The 16,061-nt window shown below is 44.1% G+C and overlaps 3 protein-coding genes across 4 annotated transcripts in view; 1 reads left to right on the forward strand and 2 right to left on the reverse strand.

Moving 5' to 3' along the window:
• The first annotated feature begins 5,085 nt into the window (after positions 1-5,085).
• On the forward strand, positions 5,086-6,935 carry LOC121540345 (cyclin-dependent kinases regulatory subunit 1). Its single transcript, XM_041849155.2, has 3 exons — positions 5,086-5,326; positions 5,809-5,936; positions 6,332-6,935. The coding sequence occupies exons 1-3, from the start codon at positions 5,268-5,270 to the stop codon at positions 6,373-6,375; spliced, it is 231 nt and encodes a 76-aa protein (XP_041705089.1). The 5' UTR covers positions 5,086-5,267; the 3' UTR covers positions 6,376-6,935.
• LOC121540344 (outer dense fiber protein 3-like protein 2) lies at positions 6,789-10,227 on the reverse strand. 2 transcript variants are annotated; one of them, XM_041849154.2, is made up of 5 exons: positions 9,510-10,227; positions 9,324-9,404; positions 8,423-8,533; positions 8,000-8,116; positions 6,789-7,593 (listed from the first exon to the last, which is right to left on the reverse strand). In XM_041849154.2, exons 2-5 carry the CDS (start codon positions 9,370-9,372, stop codon positions 7,106-7,108), a joined length of 765 nt encoding a protein of 254 aa, XP_041705088.1. In that variant the 5' UTR covers positions 9,373-9,404; positions 9,510-10,227; the 3' UTR covers positions 6,789-7,105. The 2 variants fall into 2 exon arrangements, with proteins under 2 accessions (XP_041705088.1, XP_041705087.1); XM_041849153.2 differs by having other exon boundaries at positions 9,324-10,227.
• Positions 10,228-10,898: 671 nt separating this feature from the next.
• The window catches only part of LOC121540346 (C3 and PZP-like alpha-2-macroglobulin domain-containing protein 8), a 61,542-nt gene continuing 56,379 nt past the window's right edge, over positions 10,899-16,061 (reverse strand). The window contains exons 41-43 of the mRNA XM_041849156.2: positions 14,798-14,872; positions 12,244-12,427; positions 10,899-11,817 (exon numbers count right to left, since the gene is read on the reverse strand). Coding sequence (XP_041705090.1) covers position 11,817; positions 12,244-12,427; positions 14,798-14,872 — 260 coding nt within the window. The 3' untranslated portion in view covers positions 10,899-11,816. The remainder of the gene's footprint in view (positions 11,818-12,243; positions 12,428-14,797; positions 14,873-16,061) is intronic.

Below are 16,061 nucleotides of genomic sequence, written 5' to 3' on the forward strand. Positions count from 1 at the left end.
CATGTGGGTAGAGTTAAAGTGACTATGCATAAATAATTAACAGAGTAGCAGCAGCGTAAAAAGGATGGGGTGGGGGGGCAGTGCAAATAGTCCGGGTAGCCATGATTAGCTGTTCAGGAGTCTTATGGCTTGGGGGTAGAAGCTGTTGAGAAGTCTTTTGGACCTAGACTTGGCACTCCGGTACCGCTTGCCGTGCGGTAGCAGAGAGAACAGTCTATGACTAGGGTGGCTGGAGTCTTTGACAATTTTGAGGGCCTTCCTCTGACACCGCCTGGTATAGAGGTCCTGGATGGCAGGAAGCTTGGCCCCAGTGATGTACTGGGCCGTACGCACTACCCTCTGTAGTGCCTTGCGGTCGGAGGCCAAGCAGTTGCCATACCAGGCGGTGATGCAACCAGTCAGGATGCTCTCGATGGTGCAGCTGTATAATTTTTTGAGGATCTGAGGACCCATGCCAAGAAAGTGGCTTTGCCAGGGCACAACGGCAGCATCGGATCAAAGCGTAGGCCCTCCCTGCCACAGAGGCCAAGGCCACTGAGCCGATGCTAATCACCGAGGCCAAGGCCGCCAAGCCCAGCAGCAAAGGCACCTGCGCAACGGTCTTGCAGCCTGGTGACATAGGAGGTAACCAACCCGAGGAGGGGCCTGCAGCCGCCAAGACCGAACTTAGCAGCAGCACCGCCAGGATATTACAAGCACCGACACCTCCATTAGTGCCTGACCACCTCAGTGATGAGGAGCCAGCGCAGGTTTGTCTGGGGAAATACCCAACCAGCCTGTACTGTGGGAGAAAACGTGCATTTTGTAGCGTGTGGTTCAAAGGCAGAGAGTGGCTGGAATATTCCTAGCTTTCTGCTATCCTTGTCGAAAATGTAACATCGGCTCCAATGCTAACGCCCATAAGGCATTCACCCAAACTGGATATAATAACTGCCAACATGCCATTGATAGCAACAAGGGACTGGGGAGGCACGCATCAAGCAAAAAACATTTGAAATGCATGGTACTTTGGACAAAAAGACAAGCAAGGAATGCACAGGGAGCTGAGATTTCAACACTTGTGAATTCTGCACAGCTTGCAAGAAATCGTATGTATTTGTCATCGATTGTGGACATTGTGGAATTTCTTGCTGTCAACAAGCTTCTTCTCAGGGGAACTTTGGATGTGATGGATGCAAGAGGGGAGGGGGGCGGTGGTCTATTCCTGGCGATGTTAGATTATATGCTCAGGAAAGACAAGGAACTTGCTAGTGCCTTAAGCACAATTCCCTGCAATGCCACATACACATCTCATGACATTCAGAAAGAAATAATTGGGCTCATGAGTGAGGTAGTCACAGAGGAAATTGTAAAGGAAGTAAGTGATTCATGGTACACAATTAAAGTGGATGGGACTAAAGACCCAACCGGGTGCGAGAACATTTCAATTGTACTCTGATATGTGGGCGAAAACAATCGTGTTTGTGATGGCAAAGAGTAAAGAATGTGATGCTTTATAGCTGACTAACTTGGTCCTGTCAGAGCTAACAAATCTTGGCCTTAGCACCAAGAAGATTCTTAGTCAATGTTATGATGGGGCCAGTGTGATGTCTGGTAAACATGGGGGCATGCAAAGGGTAGTGCAGGACAAGCTGAATCGGGAAGTGCCATATGTGCATTGCTTTAACCACCAGCTGCATTTAGTCATAGTGCACGCTATGTCCTCTGAGGGTGCATTGGAGGAAATGTTTAATGTGTGTAATTCCCTTTACAAGTTTCTCAGGAAACCAACTGTGGCTTCCCAATATACTGGAGAGAAACTGAAATGGCTGCTTAAGCAGCGATGGACTGGTCATCTAGCCATGGGGAGTGTCATTATAAAATCTCTGGACAGCATCATCCACCTGCTCAGAGAAATCGAGAGTACCCGCACCTACGGTACAGAGGTGCGACTTGAGGCTGTGGGCCTATTGAAAGCTGTTTCCGAGCCGAGTCCTCAGCCTGTTCGACCCCCTTAACAAGTTACTTCAGGCTGAAGCAACTGATCTGTTCACTGGCATCCGAGTCATCCCCGGTGCCCACAATTGCGTGAAAAAACTGCAAGTGACAGTGAGTTTGATGAGTTATGGGAGAAATACAAACACACCGACACACCACTCCAAGCAAACGGCAAAGTGTAGTGAGTAGTAATCTGAATGAATATGTGGTCGAAACAACAATGGCCAGCAAAGAAGAGGATAATGAGAGGGAGTGCAAAATACTATTTTTCTGCATTCTGGATGCTGTATTGGGAGAAATGTCAGCAAGATTTAACGAACAAAACAGCCAACGTGTTGAGGCCCTGTACCCAGAGAATGAAACCTTTATGGATGTGGAAAATGTGAAATCACTGCTGGATTTAATCTCAGGAGACTTTGTGGAAACTGAGTTTACTGTCGCACGCCAGGTTCTACAGACTGAAATCGCCCGATCTGGAGAAGAAAAATGGACTACGCAGAGCATTTTGGATAGATACTCCGGGCCTCTAACAGCAATGCCTACTGTGATAATGGCATTGAAACTAGGATTAACATTTGGAGCATCCACGGCAATTTGCGAGAAGTTTTTTTCAACATTGAAAAACATATTCAGTGAGCACAGACGGAGCGTGTTGCACAGGAGCAAAGCGCAGCTGATTCAACTGGCATTTGAGAGGGATCTTACAAGCAAATTCCGTGGGGAGTGGAACGAGAGACTGCTGAGGAGGTTCAACACAGCATCAAGGCGGCTACAACTCTTTTGAATCTGAGTAAGAACAGGCAGCCTGGCTGGGCTTGTATTATTTTGTTATTTGCTAGCTTTTGGAAATGCGTGGCAAATGTCAGAAATAGGCGTAGACGTGATTTTCTTTATTGGCGTTACTGCCAAGTCTACTGCTTGATTTCTGTGATGTGATTGGATTGGAAATGTTTGGTTTATAATATAATCGGATTGTTTTTAATGTTGTTTTATATGGTAGAAGAGGTGCTTTTCATTACATTGATGAGGATGGGCAGACCTTAACCAATGGTTGAGTAACGATGTAGCTATAGTGTTGCCATAAACAACTCGTTGCTATGGAATACTAATTTATCTGTTATCATACGCAGCGTAGTACGACACTCTTGTGCGAAGACAGCTTGGTAGCTGCGTCCAAGCTGCATTGTCCCGATAAGTCGTGGTAGTGCATTGTACATTATTGTTTGCTTTCCGCGATTGGAAATGCATTGTATTGGCATGCGGAAGTGTTATTACGGTAATTAGCAACTGTTTTGCATTGGATTGATGGGTATTGTGCATGTAGCTATGTAGCGTTGTCATAACTTGCAATTTCTCGAGCCGGTTATGAATTGTCCATGTTTGTAAAGCGGTGCAGTAGCCTGTATTCTTGCGGCAAGACAGCCGTGCGTGGCTGCAAATACATTTTATGTAATTGTACTATCGATTACTATCCATCCTGTGTTATCAGCAAGCGAAAATAGTTGTCCCCTTAGTCATTTCTGATGCCCCCTTGCGGAGTAATCCTGCCGCCGGGCCTGCCCCCAGCCTTCAAATCAAATCAAATCGAAATGTATTTGTCACATACACGTGTTTAGCATATGTTATAGCGGGTGTAGCGAAATGCTTGTGCTTCTAGCTACGACAGTGCAGTAATATCTAACAATTTCACAACATATATCCAATACACACAAAACTAGTAAGGAATGGGTTTTAAGAATATATACATATGGCCAAGCAATGAAAGAGCGGCATGGACTAAAATACAGTAGAATATTATAGAATAGAATGCAGTATATACATATGAGATGAGTAGTGCAAGATATGTAAACATTATTAAAGTGACTAGTGTTCCATTTCTTAAAGTGGCCAGTGATTTCAATAGGCAGCAGCAGCCGCCTCTAATGTGCTAGTGATGGCTATTTAACAGTCTGATGGCCTTGAGATAGAAGCTGTTTTTCATTCTCTCGGTCCCAGCTTTGATGCACCTGTACTGACCTCGCCTTCTGGATGATAGCGGGGTGAACAGGCAGTCGCTCGGGTGGTTGATGTCCTTGATGATCTTTTTGGCCTTCCTGTGACATCGGGTGTTGTATGTGTCTTGGAGGGCGGGTAGTTTGCCCCCAGTAATGCGTTCAGATGTGAGCTAAACAGTGCACTTGCACTTGAGATGCGTTTTAAGGCTATGGATGAGAAAGTGAACTTATCATTTCCAAAAGTTTAGGCCAGTTGTATGCTGCTTTGCCATCTATTAACAGCAAGGGTTATTACATAGGCGCACTATTTTTTTTACTGATGCATTTGGCAATATTCAATTCATACGAACAAAACATATAAATAAAATAATTCACTTTGAAAGTTGATAGGCTACATGTAGGCCCTTCATATATGTCCCGTAGCTCAATTGGTAGAGCATGGCGCTTGCAACGCCAGGGTTGTGGGTTCGATTTCCACGGGGGACCAGTATGGGGGGGAAATGTATGCACTCACTAACTGTAAGTCGCTCTGGATAAGAGCGTCTGCTAAATGACTAAAATGTAAATATATAGGCTATGCGCATTACTTCGTTCAATTTATCGAATCAGTTATTGTTTTCTTGCTCAAACCGTGAGCAACACCTGTCAAACTCAGACATTTCTCTCAAAACACAGGGATGTTGATTCGCACTGTACTAATATTATCAGAGGACCTTGGAGTTTGCCAAAAAACAGTGGGTTATTCTGTCTGGAATTGTTACTCTCCAGCAATGTAAAAATCACTGCCATTGCAGATTCGGAACTAAATTACAGATATAGTATTTTGTGCTCGTACACATAATTACGTTACACGACCACCCCCAGTAAAACTAATCCCGTAGAATATGGCTATATACCATTTTTTGTGTGGCATTCAGGCATTTGTCAACGAATATTCACGATTGTAGGACTAAAGAAGCACGATAAATGTATATTGACATTTACTCGACGAAAAAAACAATGGAAAAATCATAAAAGTCTAACATTTTAGAAATAACTCACCATGTGTACAGCTGTCAACGTCAGAAGGTGGGGGCGGGGCGCCGCGCATTGAGTTTGTTTTGCCCACGCGCGCCTTCACCAATCCCGGCCAAGAGAGGAACCGTTTGAGTTCAAAATTTGCGGATACACTGCAGATTACAATTTGCGTTGCGCCCATTCAAATCTAGCCAGCTATCGCTTATCGAAACTGACAGCTGTCTGAAAATACGAAAACTTATCCAGAAGATTGTGTTATATACTTCTGTTCGATTAAACATGTCGAAGAAACAAATTTACTACTCTGACAAGTACACAGATGAAGCATTTGAGTACAGGTAGGTTGAAGTTGTAACGCTAGCTACTACGGTACTGTATACTGTTAACATGCTTGCTTACTAGCTAACGTTAGTTAACTTGCTTTGCTACCGCGAGCAAGTGCACCCAGCTCCCCAGGTTGGTTAGCTAGCCAACTTGCTAGTTAGCGAGCCAGCCAGCCATAATACTGTATTTGTCAAAAATAATAATGATACTGTTATTACATTTGTTGGCTGGCGACTGGAGGCTGGAATCATTTGTTTAGCTAGCTAGCGAACTGTATCATGTGACTTGGTTAACGACCGCTAACGTTAGCTAGTTAACGTTAGCTAATAATATCAGCTGGTGTTGCCACAACATGTTCAAAGTTATTTGGCCTACTGGTGCTTGCTAGCGAGCTAGTTAGCTATCGTTACATGTACTAGTAAACACCAAGTACTTTCCAGTTAGTAACTAGCAAGCTACGTTAATTGGGTGAATTCAAAATCCCTTTCCTACACAGGCATGTTATGCTCCCGAAACAGTTATCAAAGCTGGTGCCAACCTCTCACTTGATGACAGAAGATGAATGGAGGGGTCTGGGGGTGCAGCAGAGCCAGGGCTGGATCCACTACATGATCCACAAGCCAGGTGAGCTATTGACCGAAAGTTAGCTAACCAGTCTGACTTAACATATAGTGACCAAGAACTGACGTTTCATACGAGCAACATCTTTTCTAAAGCATTAACTTTACTTATGTCACAAGTCTTCTCATTACTGGTTATGAAAATATACATCTGATATCCTCTTTCATACATCATTTAAATGTACTTGCTAGCTTTCTGTTCTAGGCCATATATTGTATTGCCTATTACATGGCTTTTCCCCAAACCAATGACCTATTTTCCCCAATTTTCTATGTTGTCCTGATCACATCCCTACATATATAAAGCCATTGTTATGCCAGCTGCATGTTTGAAAATAATAGCCATCTCTACTAGCTTGAAGTCAGTATTGAATTAGCTACTTTTTGTTTTACTTCTAGAGCCGCATATATTGCTTTTCAGAAGACCGCTTCCAAAGGATTGAGTGAAAATCATCTTCCACGTCCCCGAAAGCCACCTTAGTTTAATTGTATGGTCTTTGTTGATTAAACAAGATGTACATCTCTCCATGTGTTTTGGTGTATAGAATAGACCTTTAAGTTTTTTTTTTAACAACTCCCTCCCCAAAATGTTGGATGTATGATAGAGGCAGCCCGAGGAGTGTTGATGGCTCAGCCCCCACTACCAGATGGTGAGCAGTTCTGCTTTTATTGATACAATATGAATATTTAATTTCTCATTCATGAGACTTTACCGAGCTTGAATAACACTTGCTACACTTTTATTGATGTTTACTTACTTGCCAATATATGTTGTATTAATGAACCGTGGTCAAATTTAGTTTTCTTTCTTGAACGTGGAATATTTTATTCAAAAGAAAGAACTTTGCGTGTTCTGAAAATGTTTTTATTTTGTGTGTGTATATATATATATATATATTCTCTTGTCAGACAGTATACATTTGGACTGAATAGTCATATTTCGGTTAATTCTAAACAACACTTGTTGCTGGACAGAACGTAAATAAAATATTTCTTTACTTTCTGTGTGGAAGTTTCTATATGTTCTGTTTCTGTATCTAAATGTCCTTAATTTTATATTATGCCAGCGCAGCAGTAGAAATGGTTCTCTATTGTCATCTCAAGTTCTTGGTTTTGCAGATTAATCCAACCTAGTTCCATATGACAGAGGAACATAGTTGTGGGAAGTGCTTTTCAGTCAGCTACATTGACCACCAGTGGGGTGACAAACTCAGAGTGTCTGATGCCCAGAGAGAAGGCAGGGGCCCGGGGCTTGTGGACAGTCACCTTCTCAGGGTTATGAGTTCCAGGGCCAGGCTTCAGAGTGGCATCATTGGGGAAGCCATGGCGACCTAGCATGGAGAAAGCTGGTTGCCTGGGAAGGTAGACACTTGGATCTGTACTGTTGTATCTACCAGGGCCTGGGGTCTTGGACAGGTCCTCTGAGGGACCCCCTGACTTGCAGTGCCCTGAGATGGTGTAGCTGGCACTGGCTGGCTTGGTGGGGACCTGGGGGCCCATGAGTGCAGGGAGACAGTACTTGTTGGGGGCAGGCACTGAGTCGATGGTACGGTAGCGAGTGCGGGAGCCCATGGTGTAGGATGGGGGTCTGCGCTGGGTGTTGCATGGAGGAGCATTCTCAGGGCTGTATGCCCCTGGTCCAGGAGTCTGGAAAAGCCCTGCTGGTGGAAAAGCTGTAATTAGCTTTGGCTTTATGTGAACAAGCAAGATTGATAAGTGGAATGCAATAGATTCATTGTCAATTTAGAGTGTATGCATATTTGTGGAGTGTGTTCATGAAATTCAGTTGCAACAGCTGACAGCAGAAGGCAAGGCTTGAGCTGTCATATCCAGCTGTATCTTGTTGCCTTACTGCTGTAAGTAGCTTACAAACTGCCACACTCAACAAGGTCCTTATGTAATTAACATCTATTTTAGGAAAATCAACCTTTTCACATCTAGTAATGAGCTTTTGGTCTTTGACAAATAAAAACACGGTTATACTTTATTACAACTTTATAGGCACATTAAAACATGTGATCAGCTCTGAATTGAAAGTGTATTTCCCTGAAGTTGGTGGGAACTTACTTGATGATCCTCTCACTCTGCCCAACATGGAGTATGCAGGGTTGCCATCCCTGCCGAAACGGGTGATTTTTGCATCAATGTAATACTGAGGCCCAGGACTGGAGTCAACACCGTACACTACACAGCCAAACAAGAGAAACTATCAAATAAATAACTGATATACAATACTGTAGTAAGTTTGCCAGTATCCTAAGGACAGTGTCACATTTGGCTGGTAAGTGGTATACTGGACTGTAGTACAGGGTTCAGAACTTGTGACAGGTATGTGGTGTCTCCCCCCAGTGGCTTTACATTGACATTACAACATTCAATATTCCCTTTCATGATCAACTAATACTAGTTGAGGTAGTTTTCCATTGACCATTAGAGTAGCATGTCATGTTTAAAGCTTGGGGGCTCTTTAATGACCGCTGTAGCACTCACTGTTGTTGCTCATTCTGCCGTGGAAGGAGTAAGCAGGGCTGGTTGGCTTGGTGAAGTCATGGCCGATGAAACCAATAGTCGGTGGCAGAGCGTAACGCCCAGGTCCTGGCCCTGTGGGGTAGATATTTTACACAATAGGTTGAGGACCTGTGTGTGCGCACGAAAGGATTTGGTCTACTTCATTCATATTACATGATATACAGTATGGTGTAGTGACGAATAAGCTGAAAAAGTTCATAAAGACGTGCCTGAGGATATAAACCACATATTTACATCTGGCTGGTGCAAATTAGACACGCTAGGTCATCCAAACAGCTGACTTTCACAGCTAGAGACAGACATTGCGGCAGACAGTACACTAAGGTACAACCTGGGAAATGACTTTTTTGGAAAGGATTTGTTTTGCACCGACTCTCTTGCACTGGCTCTATGCACACTCACTGGACTACCAACGCACACACAACATACGTTCACACACACACACTTTCACGTTATTTGTTATTTTATTGTGTTACTATTGCCTTATTTAGCTTTTTTGTGCTTTTTAACTCTGCATTGTTGGGAAATGGCTCGTTAGTAAGCATTTAATGGTAAAGTCTACACCGGTTATATTCGGCGCATGTAATTTTTCAAGATTTGATTTGACATTACATCAGCATACAAATGTTCAGATGCGTGTGCACACTGAACAAGCAAAGCCACTACTGCGAGTTCTGGCAAGTCCAAGCTCTGAGAAATGATGAACTCCTCCAGTCAATGTTCCCTCTCTGACATGATAATGCATTAAATTACTAACTAGACATGTTACGTTTACGTGTTACATTTGCTCAATTCAGAATACATGAGTGATCTATCTGTATTGAATAAGTATCGCAAGGTTTGTTCCATTCAGGAAGCTCACCTTTCTCTCTGCCGGCAATGATGGGGCGCTTTTTCACCTCCTCCCCCATGGTCAAAGAAATGTATGGTCCTAAAAGTCCTCCTACAAAAACATCCTCCAAGTCATTACACAAACTGCTCAATTCAATCAATAGTAAGAGGGAATTTGACAATACAGTATGTACAAAAACACAGGTAGGAAGCATACTACTGTAGATGTGGACACAAACAGGCTCTAGCAATGCATCGCAGCCAGCAGGTTCCTCTCTCCTTAGTGAGATGGTAGAGGTGATCTGCGTCAGATGGATGCCAGCGCTCACTTAGCAGCATGGCCCTCCTTTATCCGTCCTGAGTGAAATTCAGTTTGGAGTTTGCCTATTCAGTGATGCATACCTTAAGTCTGCGCAGTTACTCACTCCAAAATAAGAACCACTACCATCAAAGACCCATGAAGATCATAAAAATGTAGCATCTTGTTTAGAAGGGCCCTTTAAAATGACAATGTTTGATCTCACTCCAACTGGGTCCAACTAGTCCATCATCTCAGCCAGTTAAATAGCAGCTCAGCCAGAGGGGCTCACTCCGCTGGTGCTTAGAAACAATGTCATTACTCGGATTCACTCTCATGTAACAATATCTCCACAGAGCAATCCATGAAACCAAGATCCCCCCTCTCCCTCCTTTCTCTGTTCATCGTAGCGTGGAGGCAGAATATCACACTTCAACCATGCATGCAGTTGCCAGGGAGACGTTCCAGGATATTCAGTCTCAGCAACCAGGTCTCCCGCATCGCTCGGTCAGCGAAGCGTGTTCTCTCTGTCCCTACAGTACCTTCCCCATTCATACAACAGACCTTCCACTCATATTGTACAAATCCCATTCATACTGTATATCAGAACTAACAGTATCCCTTACAGAGACCAACAAAGCCGTGGAGTGATATATTCTCCTTCTTGACATAGTGCAGTATATGATAATACACTGAAAGTGAGAGACTATGCATATTATAAGACATGTAAGACACGTTATCTGACAGTTTTCCACCACCATTCCTGTAGTTTGATCATAGTGGACTCATTGCCCTCTTAATAACCTCTACATTGAAACATATCCATGTGCCGTTTGGAACAGGTAGTCCTTTTAAACAGCAACAGAAGCACACACTGAAAGTTGCCAGAAGCTATACGGTAACTGAGAATGTTGACAAGTGCCTTAACCATGGTCTGCTGAAAACAAACATTAAACATTTACAGGCTCTAACTCTCTCCTGGCTGCTGTTTAGGTAACCGGAGTGTGTTGTTAACAGGGACAAACACACAGGTTAGCCCCGCTGCACACAGCCATGCCAGGGGTCACAGTCACAGCCTTCAAAGCAGAGGGCATTCTGAAGGGCCACAGCGCTTGACAATAACACAGCTCACTGCTTACAGGATGACAGGAAATTCTCCTCAGGCTAAACTACAGTTGCAAAGGAAATGGACCAACAACTCCTTAACCACCAGGTCTGCTCCTCATTTCCTATGTAACATATAGGCCTATACATATAGGGAATAGAGTTACATTAGCATGTAAAGTTACCTGCAAACAGAGACATGGATTGTATACAAAGTTTATTCTTTTTCAAAAGCAACTGTATTGGAAATGGATGTGGGGTTAGACTGGTTTAAATTTGGTAAATTTACAGTAATTCCAAACCTTTATTCTTGTTTTATGCTATCAAGAGTCAACATTTAACAAAACAAAATAGCTTATGTACTGTACAATAAAATCCCTGTGTGTTCAACAGTAAGGTGACAGCTCTACCCAAATAGGACTTATGTGAAGATATTGGTAGCTTGGTAAAGATGTCTAGAATAATTTAGCTTCTTATCCTCCAGTTTAAGGCTGCAGAAATGCAATCTCGATCTCTAGCAGGTTAAACACCAAATAAGTATATAAAGATATCAACTGTACACCTCAGTGTTTGACCTAAGGCTTCCTCCGAATAAGAATAATAGGTGCATCACATCTTGTCATTGTTGATGAATGAAATGAAGACACTGGTGTAGGTGACAGGACAAGAAGGCAATAGGGGGTGGCATTGGAACAAATAAAACAAAACAAAAGCACTAGCTACAAATAAATACCACAGATAGAAAAAACAACAAAACAATTGTTTTAACTCAGGTGTAATTACAAACATAAATACTTGATTATTCAATCTAGAGATTACAGAAAAACAATGTAAAGGCACTACAGTGAATATCAAAGACGCTATGGCTGTGGTGTCTACTGGTGAATAGGAGACTGGAGATATAAGAGAGAGAAACAAAGCGGGCTAGAGGGGGACTAGCTTAGTGACACACAGTCCTTAAGTCATTAACGTACACACACACACACACACACACACACACACACACACAATCACTTCCTTTCAGGCTGCAGTCCCCACTCTTCCTTCTCTCTCCACTCACTAACATATTCACAAACAATGTACAATTTGGAGATCTGGCTGGTGATGCAGTCAGGGGCAGTTTCTGTGGAGGAGAGGAGAACAGGACACTGAATAAGATCTCTAAGGTTCTTCATTGCAATCGGGTAGAAAGGTACAGATATGATATCTTTGATGTAGAGGTATCTGAATACACTTTGTTATTACAGTGGATATAGACTGACACAGGTTTGATGTTACAAAGTCACAGTTGAGTTCATTTCAAGCCCTATTCACGTTACCACCATGTTAATGGTTCAAACCACAGGAGGTTGGTGGCACCTTAATTGGGGAGAACGGGCTCGTGGTAATGACTGGAGCGGAATCAGTGGAATGGTATCAAACATGGTTTCCAGGTGTTTGATGCCATTCCATTAGCGCCGTTCCGAACATTATTATGAGCCGTTCTCCCCTCAGCAGCCTCCTGTGGTTCAAACTCAGTGTTGTTGTGCAGAGAGACAGAGAGCCGTACCATCGCTCAGGGGGGTCATTTGTGTCCAGTGTGGGTAACTGGATATCTGATGGACTCTCCTGCTCTCCCCCCTGCTCCCCTGCCTCCAGCTCCAAATGGTCCTCTCCCTCGGCAGGGAAGGGTTCAGGGTCATACTCATAGGAGTAGTAGGACACCTCAGCCATGGAACCCTGCTCTTCCTCACCTACAGCACAAGAGAGAGGGACACAGAGAGAGGGACAGAGACAAGAGAGAGGGACACAGAGAGAGGGACAGAGAGTGAGAGAGGGACACAGAGAGTGAGAGAGGGACAGAGACAAGAGAGAGGGACAGAGACAAGAGAGAGGGACAGAGAGTGAGAGAGGGACAGAGAGTGAGAGAGGGACAGAGAGTGAGAGAGGGACACAGAGAGAGGGACACAGAGAGTGAGAGAGGAACAGAGACAAGAGAGAGGGACAGAGACAAGAGAGAGGGACAGAGAGTGAGAGAGGGACAGAGAGTGAGAGAGGGACAGAGAGTGAGAGAGGGACAGAGACAAGAGAGAGGGACACAGAGAGAGGGACAGAGAGTGAGAGAGGGACAGAGACAAGAGAGAGGGACACAGAGAGAGGGACAGAGAGTGAGAGAGGGACAGAGACAAGAGAGAGGGACACAGAGAGTGGGACAGAGAGTGAGAGAGGGACAGAGAGAGAGAGGGACAGAGAGTGAGAGAGGGACAGAGACAAGAGAGAGGAAGAGGGCAGGTGGGATGGTGAGAAATATCCTTAAAAATAAGATATGAGACAATTGTTCACAAAAAAATAGTTTTAAGTCAAGGGGCATAACAGTATGTTTCCACAGAGTATCTACCAAAATAGTTAATTGTACAAGGTTGCCAGTAGGGGTCACTATGTCCTTTTTAATGTTAAGCACTGCATGCACACTGCTCCTTTTGGAAATCATTCATTGCAGATGAATACACACACTACACTCCATTTATTTTCATCAGTGTGTTTTGTTGAATTAATCATGCCCTCAGCTCTGATGCCGTTTCACCACTAAGGGACATGTCTACAGAGAAACTGATTCAAAAGCCTCAATGTTTTACTAAAGCTGTTGAGAATGCTGTCAGATTCTTGGCACACAAAATCACATCCATCACAATCTACCTAACCAAACTCTCAGTGGAGCTCAGCTCAACAACATTTATTAGCTCAGAATTACACAGCTGTTCGTTGAGTGTATAATCTGGTATGATACATGTTTTCTCTATGTGTGTACCGCAGTCGAGTTTTAATGGCATTCCTGGGGTGAGGTCTTTTCCACTGTGAAGCATCAGTCTTTGTACTGAGGAGACCTTTGACCTTTGTGGAACTCCATTACAGCTGCAGGCTGGGAACAAGTCAGCGCAGGCATAGGCCACATCAAACACACGCGCGTAAATACACACGCATGGATGTGAGTCTACTCTACCACAGCCCACGACTCCTGCTACAAACCAACATAAAGAGTGATACAACTTACCTGGAGTTCTGTAACAAGTTATTTAAGCATAACATAAGTGAACCCTGTGGTGGAGCAACACATATCCTCTTCAAGCAAAACTATCCCCCCTAAGGAAAGCCTATCCTCCTGTTTATCAGAATGTGAGAGTAGCCTGTAGACGTGATCCGCTGAGGAGTCAGTGCTCTACTCCCCCTTCTCCTCTCCTCTACTGCAGACGGCCGGGAAAAGTCCCAGCAGCCCCCAGCACACTGCAGGCAGACAGAATGATCAGACCTGGAGGACAGGAACTCTTTCATCTACACCGCTAACTCATCTACAACACTGATCAAACTCTTTATACTTATTTGCATATATCCAGACAAGCAAGAAGAGGCCGATGCATGGTGATGGACCTTACAGTGGGTATAGGTTATTGCAAACTATTGGAGGCAGTCAGACTCCAGCCACCCTAGTCATAGACTGTTCTCTCTGCTACCGAACGGCAAGCGGTACCGGAGCGCCAAGTCTAGGTCCAAAAGGCTTCTTAACAGCTTCTAACCCCAAGCCATACGACTCCTGAACAGCTAATCAAATGGCTACCCGGACTATTTGCATTGTCCCCCCCCCCACCCCTTATTTTTTACTTAACACTTATTTTTGTTGGTTAAGGGCTTATAAATAAGTATTTCACTGTAAGGTCTACACCTGTTGTATTCGTCGCATGTGACAAATACAATTTGATTTGATTTTGTATGTGGATGTTCTCAGAGGGTTGAATGTGTATAATACAGATCCATGGATGTATTTACATTTGGCACTAGAGGTCTGGTCTTCATCTGTCAGGCTTGTATACAGTGTCTCAGAGTGGGAACGGCGCAGAGCAGGGTTCTTTGATACACAGTGCATGAACCTCCTCACATGCCTGCACGTCAATGCCAGCTTCACTCAGAGGTGATACACCTGAACTCTCCAGCCCTTGCCTTTGGCTGGCACTCTCACACACACACTACTGCAGCTGGGAACAGCTGGCATCCAATGAGAGATGGGAAGATAGGGGTTGGAGTGAGGGTAGAGAGGGGAAGAGATGTGTTTTCCCATGCACTGTATTTACCTGTGTGTACAGGCACAGGAGTTCGCTCAGGTTCCTCGCCTGTTGCGTTCTCTCCGTCCTCCGTGGTGGATTCCACTGTGTGAGCAAAGACAACACAATGACAACAAGCCAATGTTACACAGACCACATATTGTACTGTATGGTTACGGTAAAAGCATGATATATTTTCCCGTATTTCCAATGTGGGTGCTTATTTCCAAACCAGCCATACACAAACAAACAATGAGAGGAAGGTGTAAACAAGGATCCAGTCCTTTTGATAATCTACTGTAAACTTGGCGCAGGCAGCCTAGTTTTCCCACACAGGTTTTGGTATGTGCTTTTTCCCAATCCACAACAAGAAGGCTCCTTTGTTGTTGGTTTGTGCGTCGGAAAGGAATGTGACAGGGTTTTCTTCAAAGGCCTGGACAAAAACACTCTGTCATTTGGGGTTCCCTGTAATATACAGTGAGGGAAAAAAGTATTTGATCCCCTGCTGATTTTGTACGTTTGCCCACTAATTTTAATGGTAGGTTTATTTGAACAGTGAGAGACAGAATAACAACAACAAAAATCCAGAAAAACACGTCAAAAATGTTATCAATTGATTTTCATTTTAATGAGGGAAATAAGTATTTGACCCCTCTGCAAAACATGACTTAGTACTTGGTGGCAACACCCTTGTTGGCAATCACAGAGGTCAGAAGTTTCTTGTAGTTGGCCACCAGGTTTGCACACATCTCAGGAGGGATTTTGTCCCACTCCTCTTTGCAGATCTTCTCCAAGTCATTAAGGTTTCGAGGCTGACGTTTGGCAACTCGAACCTTCAGCACCCTCCACAGATTTTCTATGGGATTAAGGTCTGGAAATGGGCTAGGCCACTCCAGGACCTTAATGTGCTTCTTCTTGAGCCGCTCCTTTGTCGCCTTGGCCGTGTGTTTTGGATCATTGTCATGCTGCAATACCCATCTACAACCCATTTTCAATGCCCTGGCTGAGGGAAGGAGGTTCTCACCCAAGATTTGATGGTACATGGCCCCGTCCATCGTCCCTTTGATGCAGTGAAGTTGTCCTGTCCCCTTAGCAGAAAAACACCCCCAAAGCATAATGTTTCCACCTCCATGTTTGACGGTGGGGATGGTGTTCTTGGGGTCATAGGCAGCATTCCTCCTCCTCCAAACACGGCGAGTTGAGTTGATGCCAAAAAGCTCAATTTTGGTCTCATCTGACCACAACACTTTCACCCAGTTCTCGTCTGAATCATTCAGATGTTCATTGGCAAACT

This window comes from Coregonus clupeaformis, unplaced genomic scaffold (genome assembly GCF_020615455.1).
Source record: "Coregonus clupeaformis isolate EN_2021a unplaced genomic scaffold, ASM2061545v1 scaf0068, whole genome shotgun sequence".
NCBI lineage: Eukaryota > Metazoa > Chordata > Actinopteri > Salmoniformes > Salmonidae > Coregonus > Coregonus clupeaformis.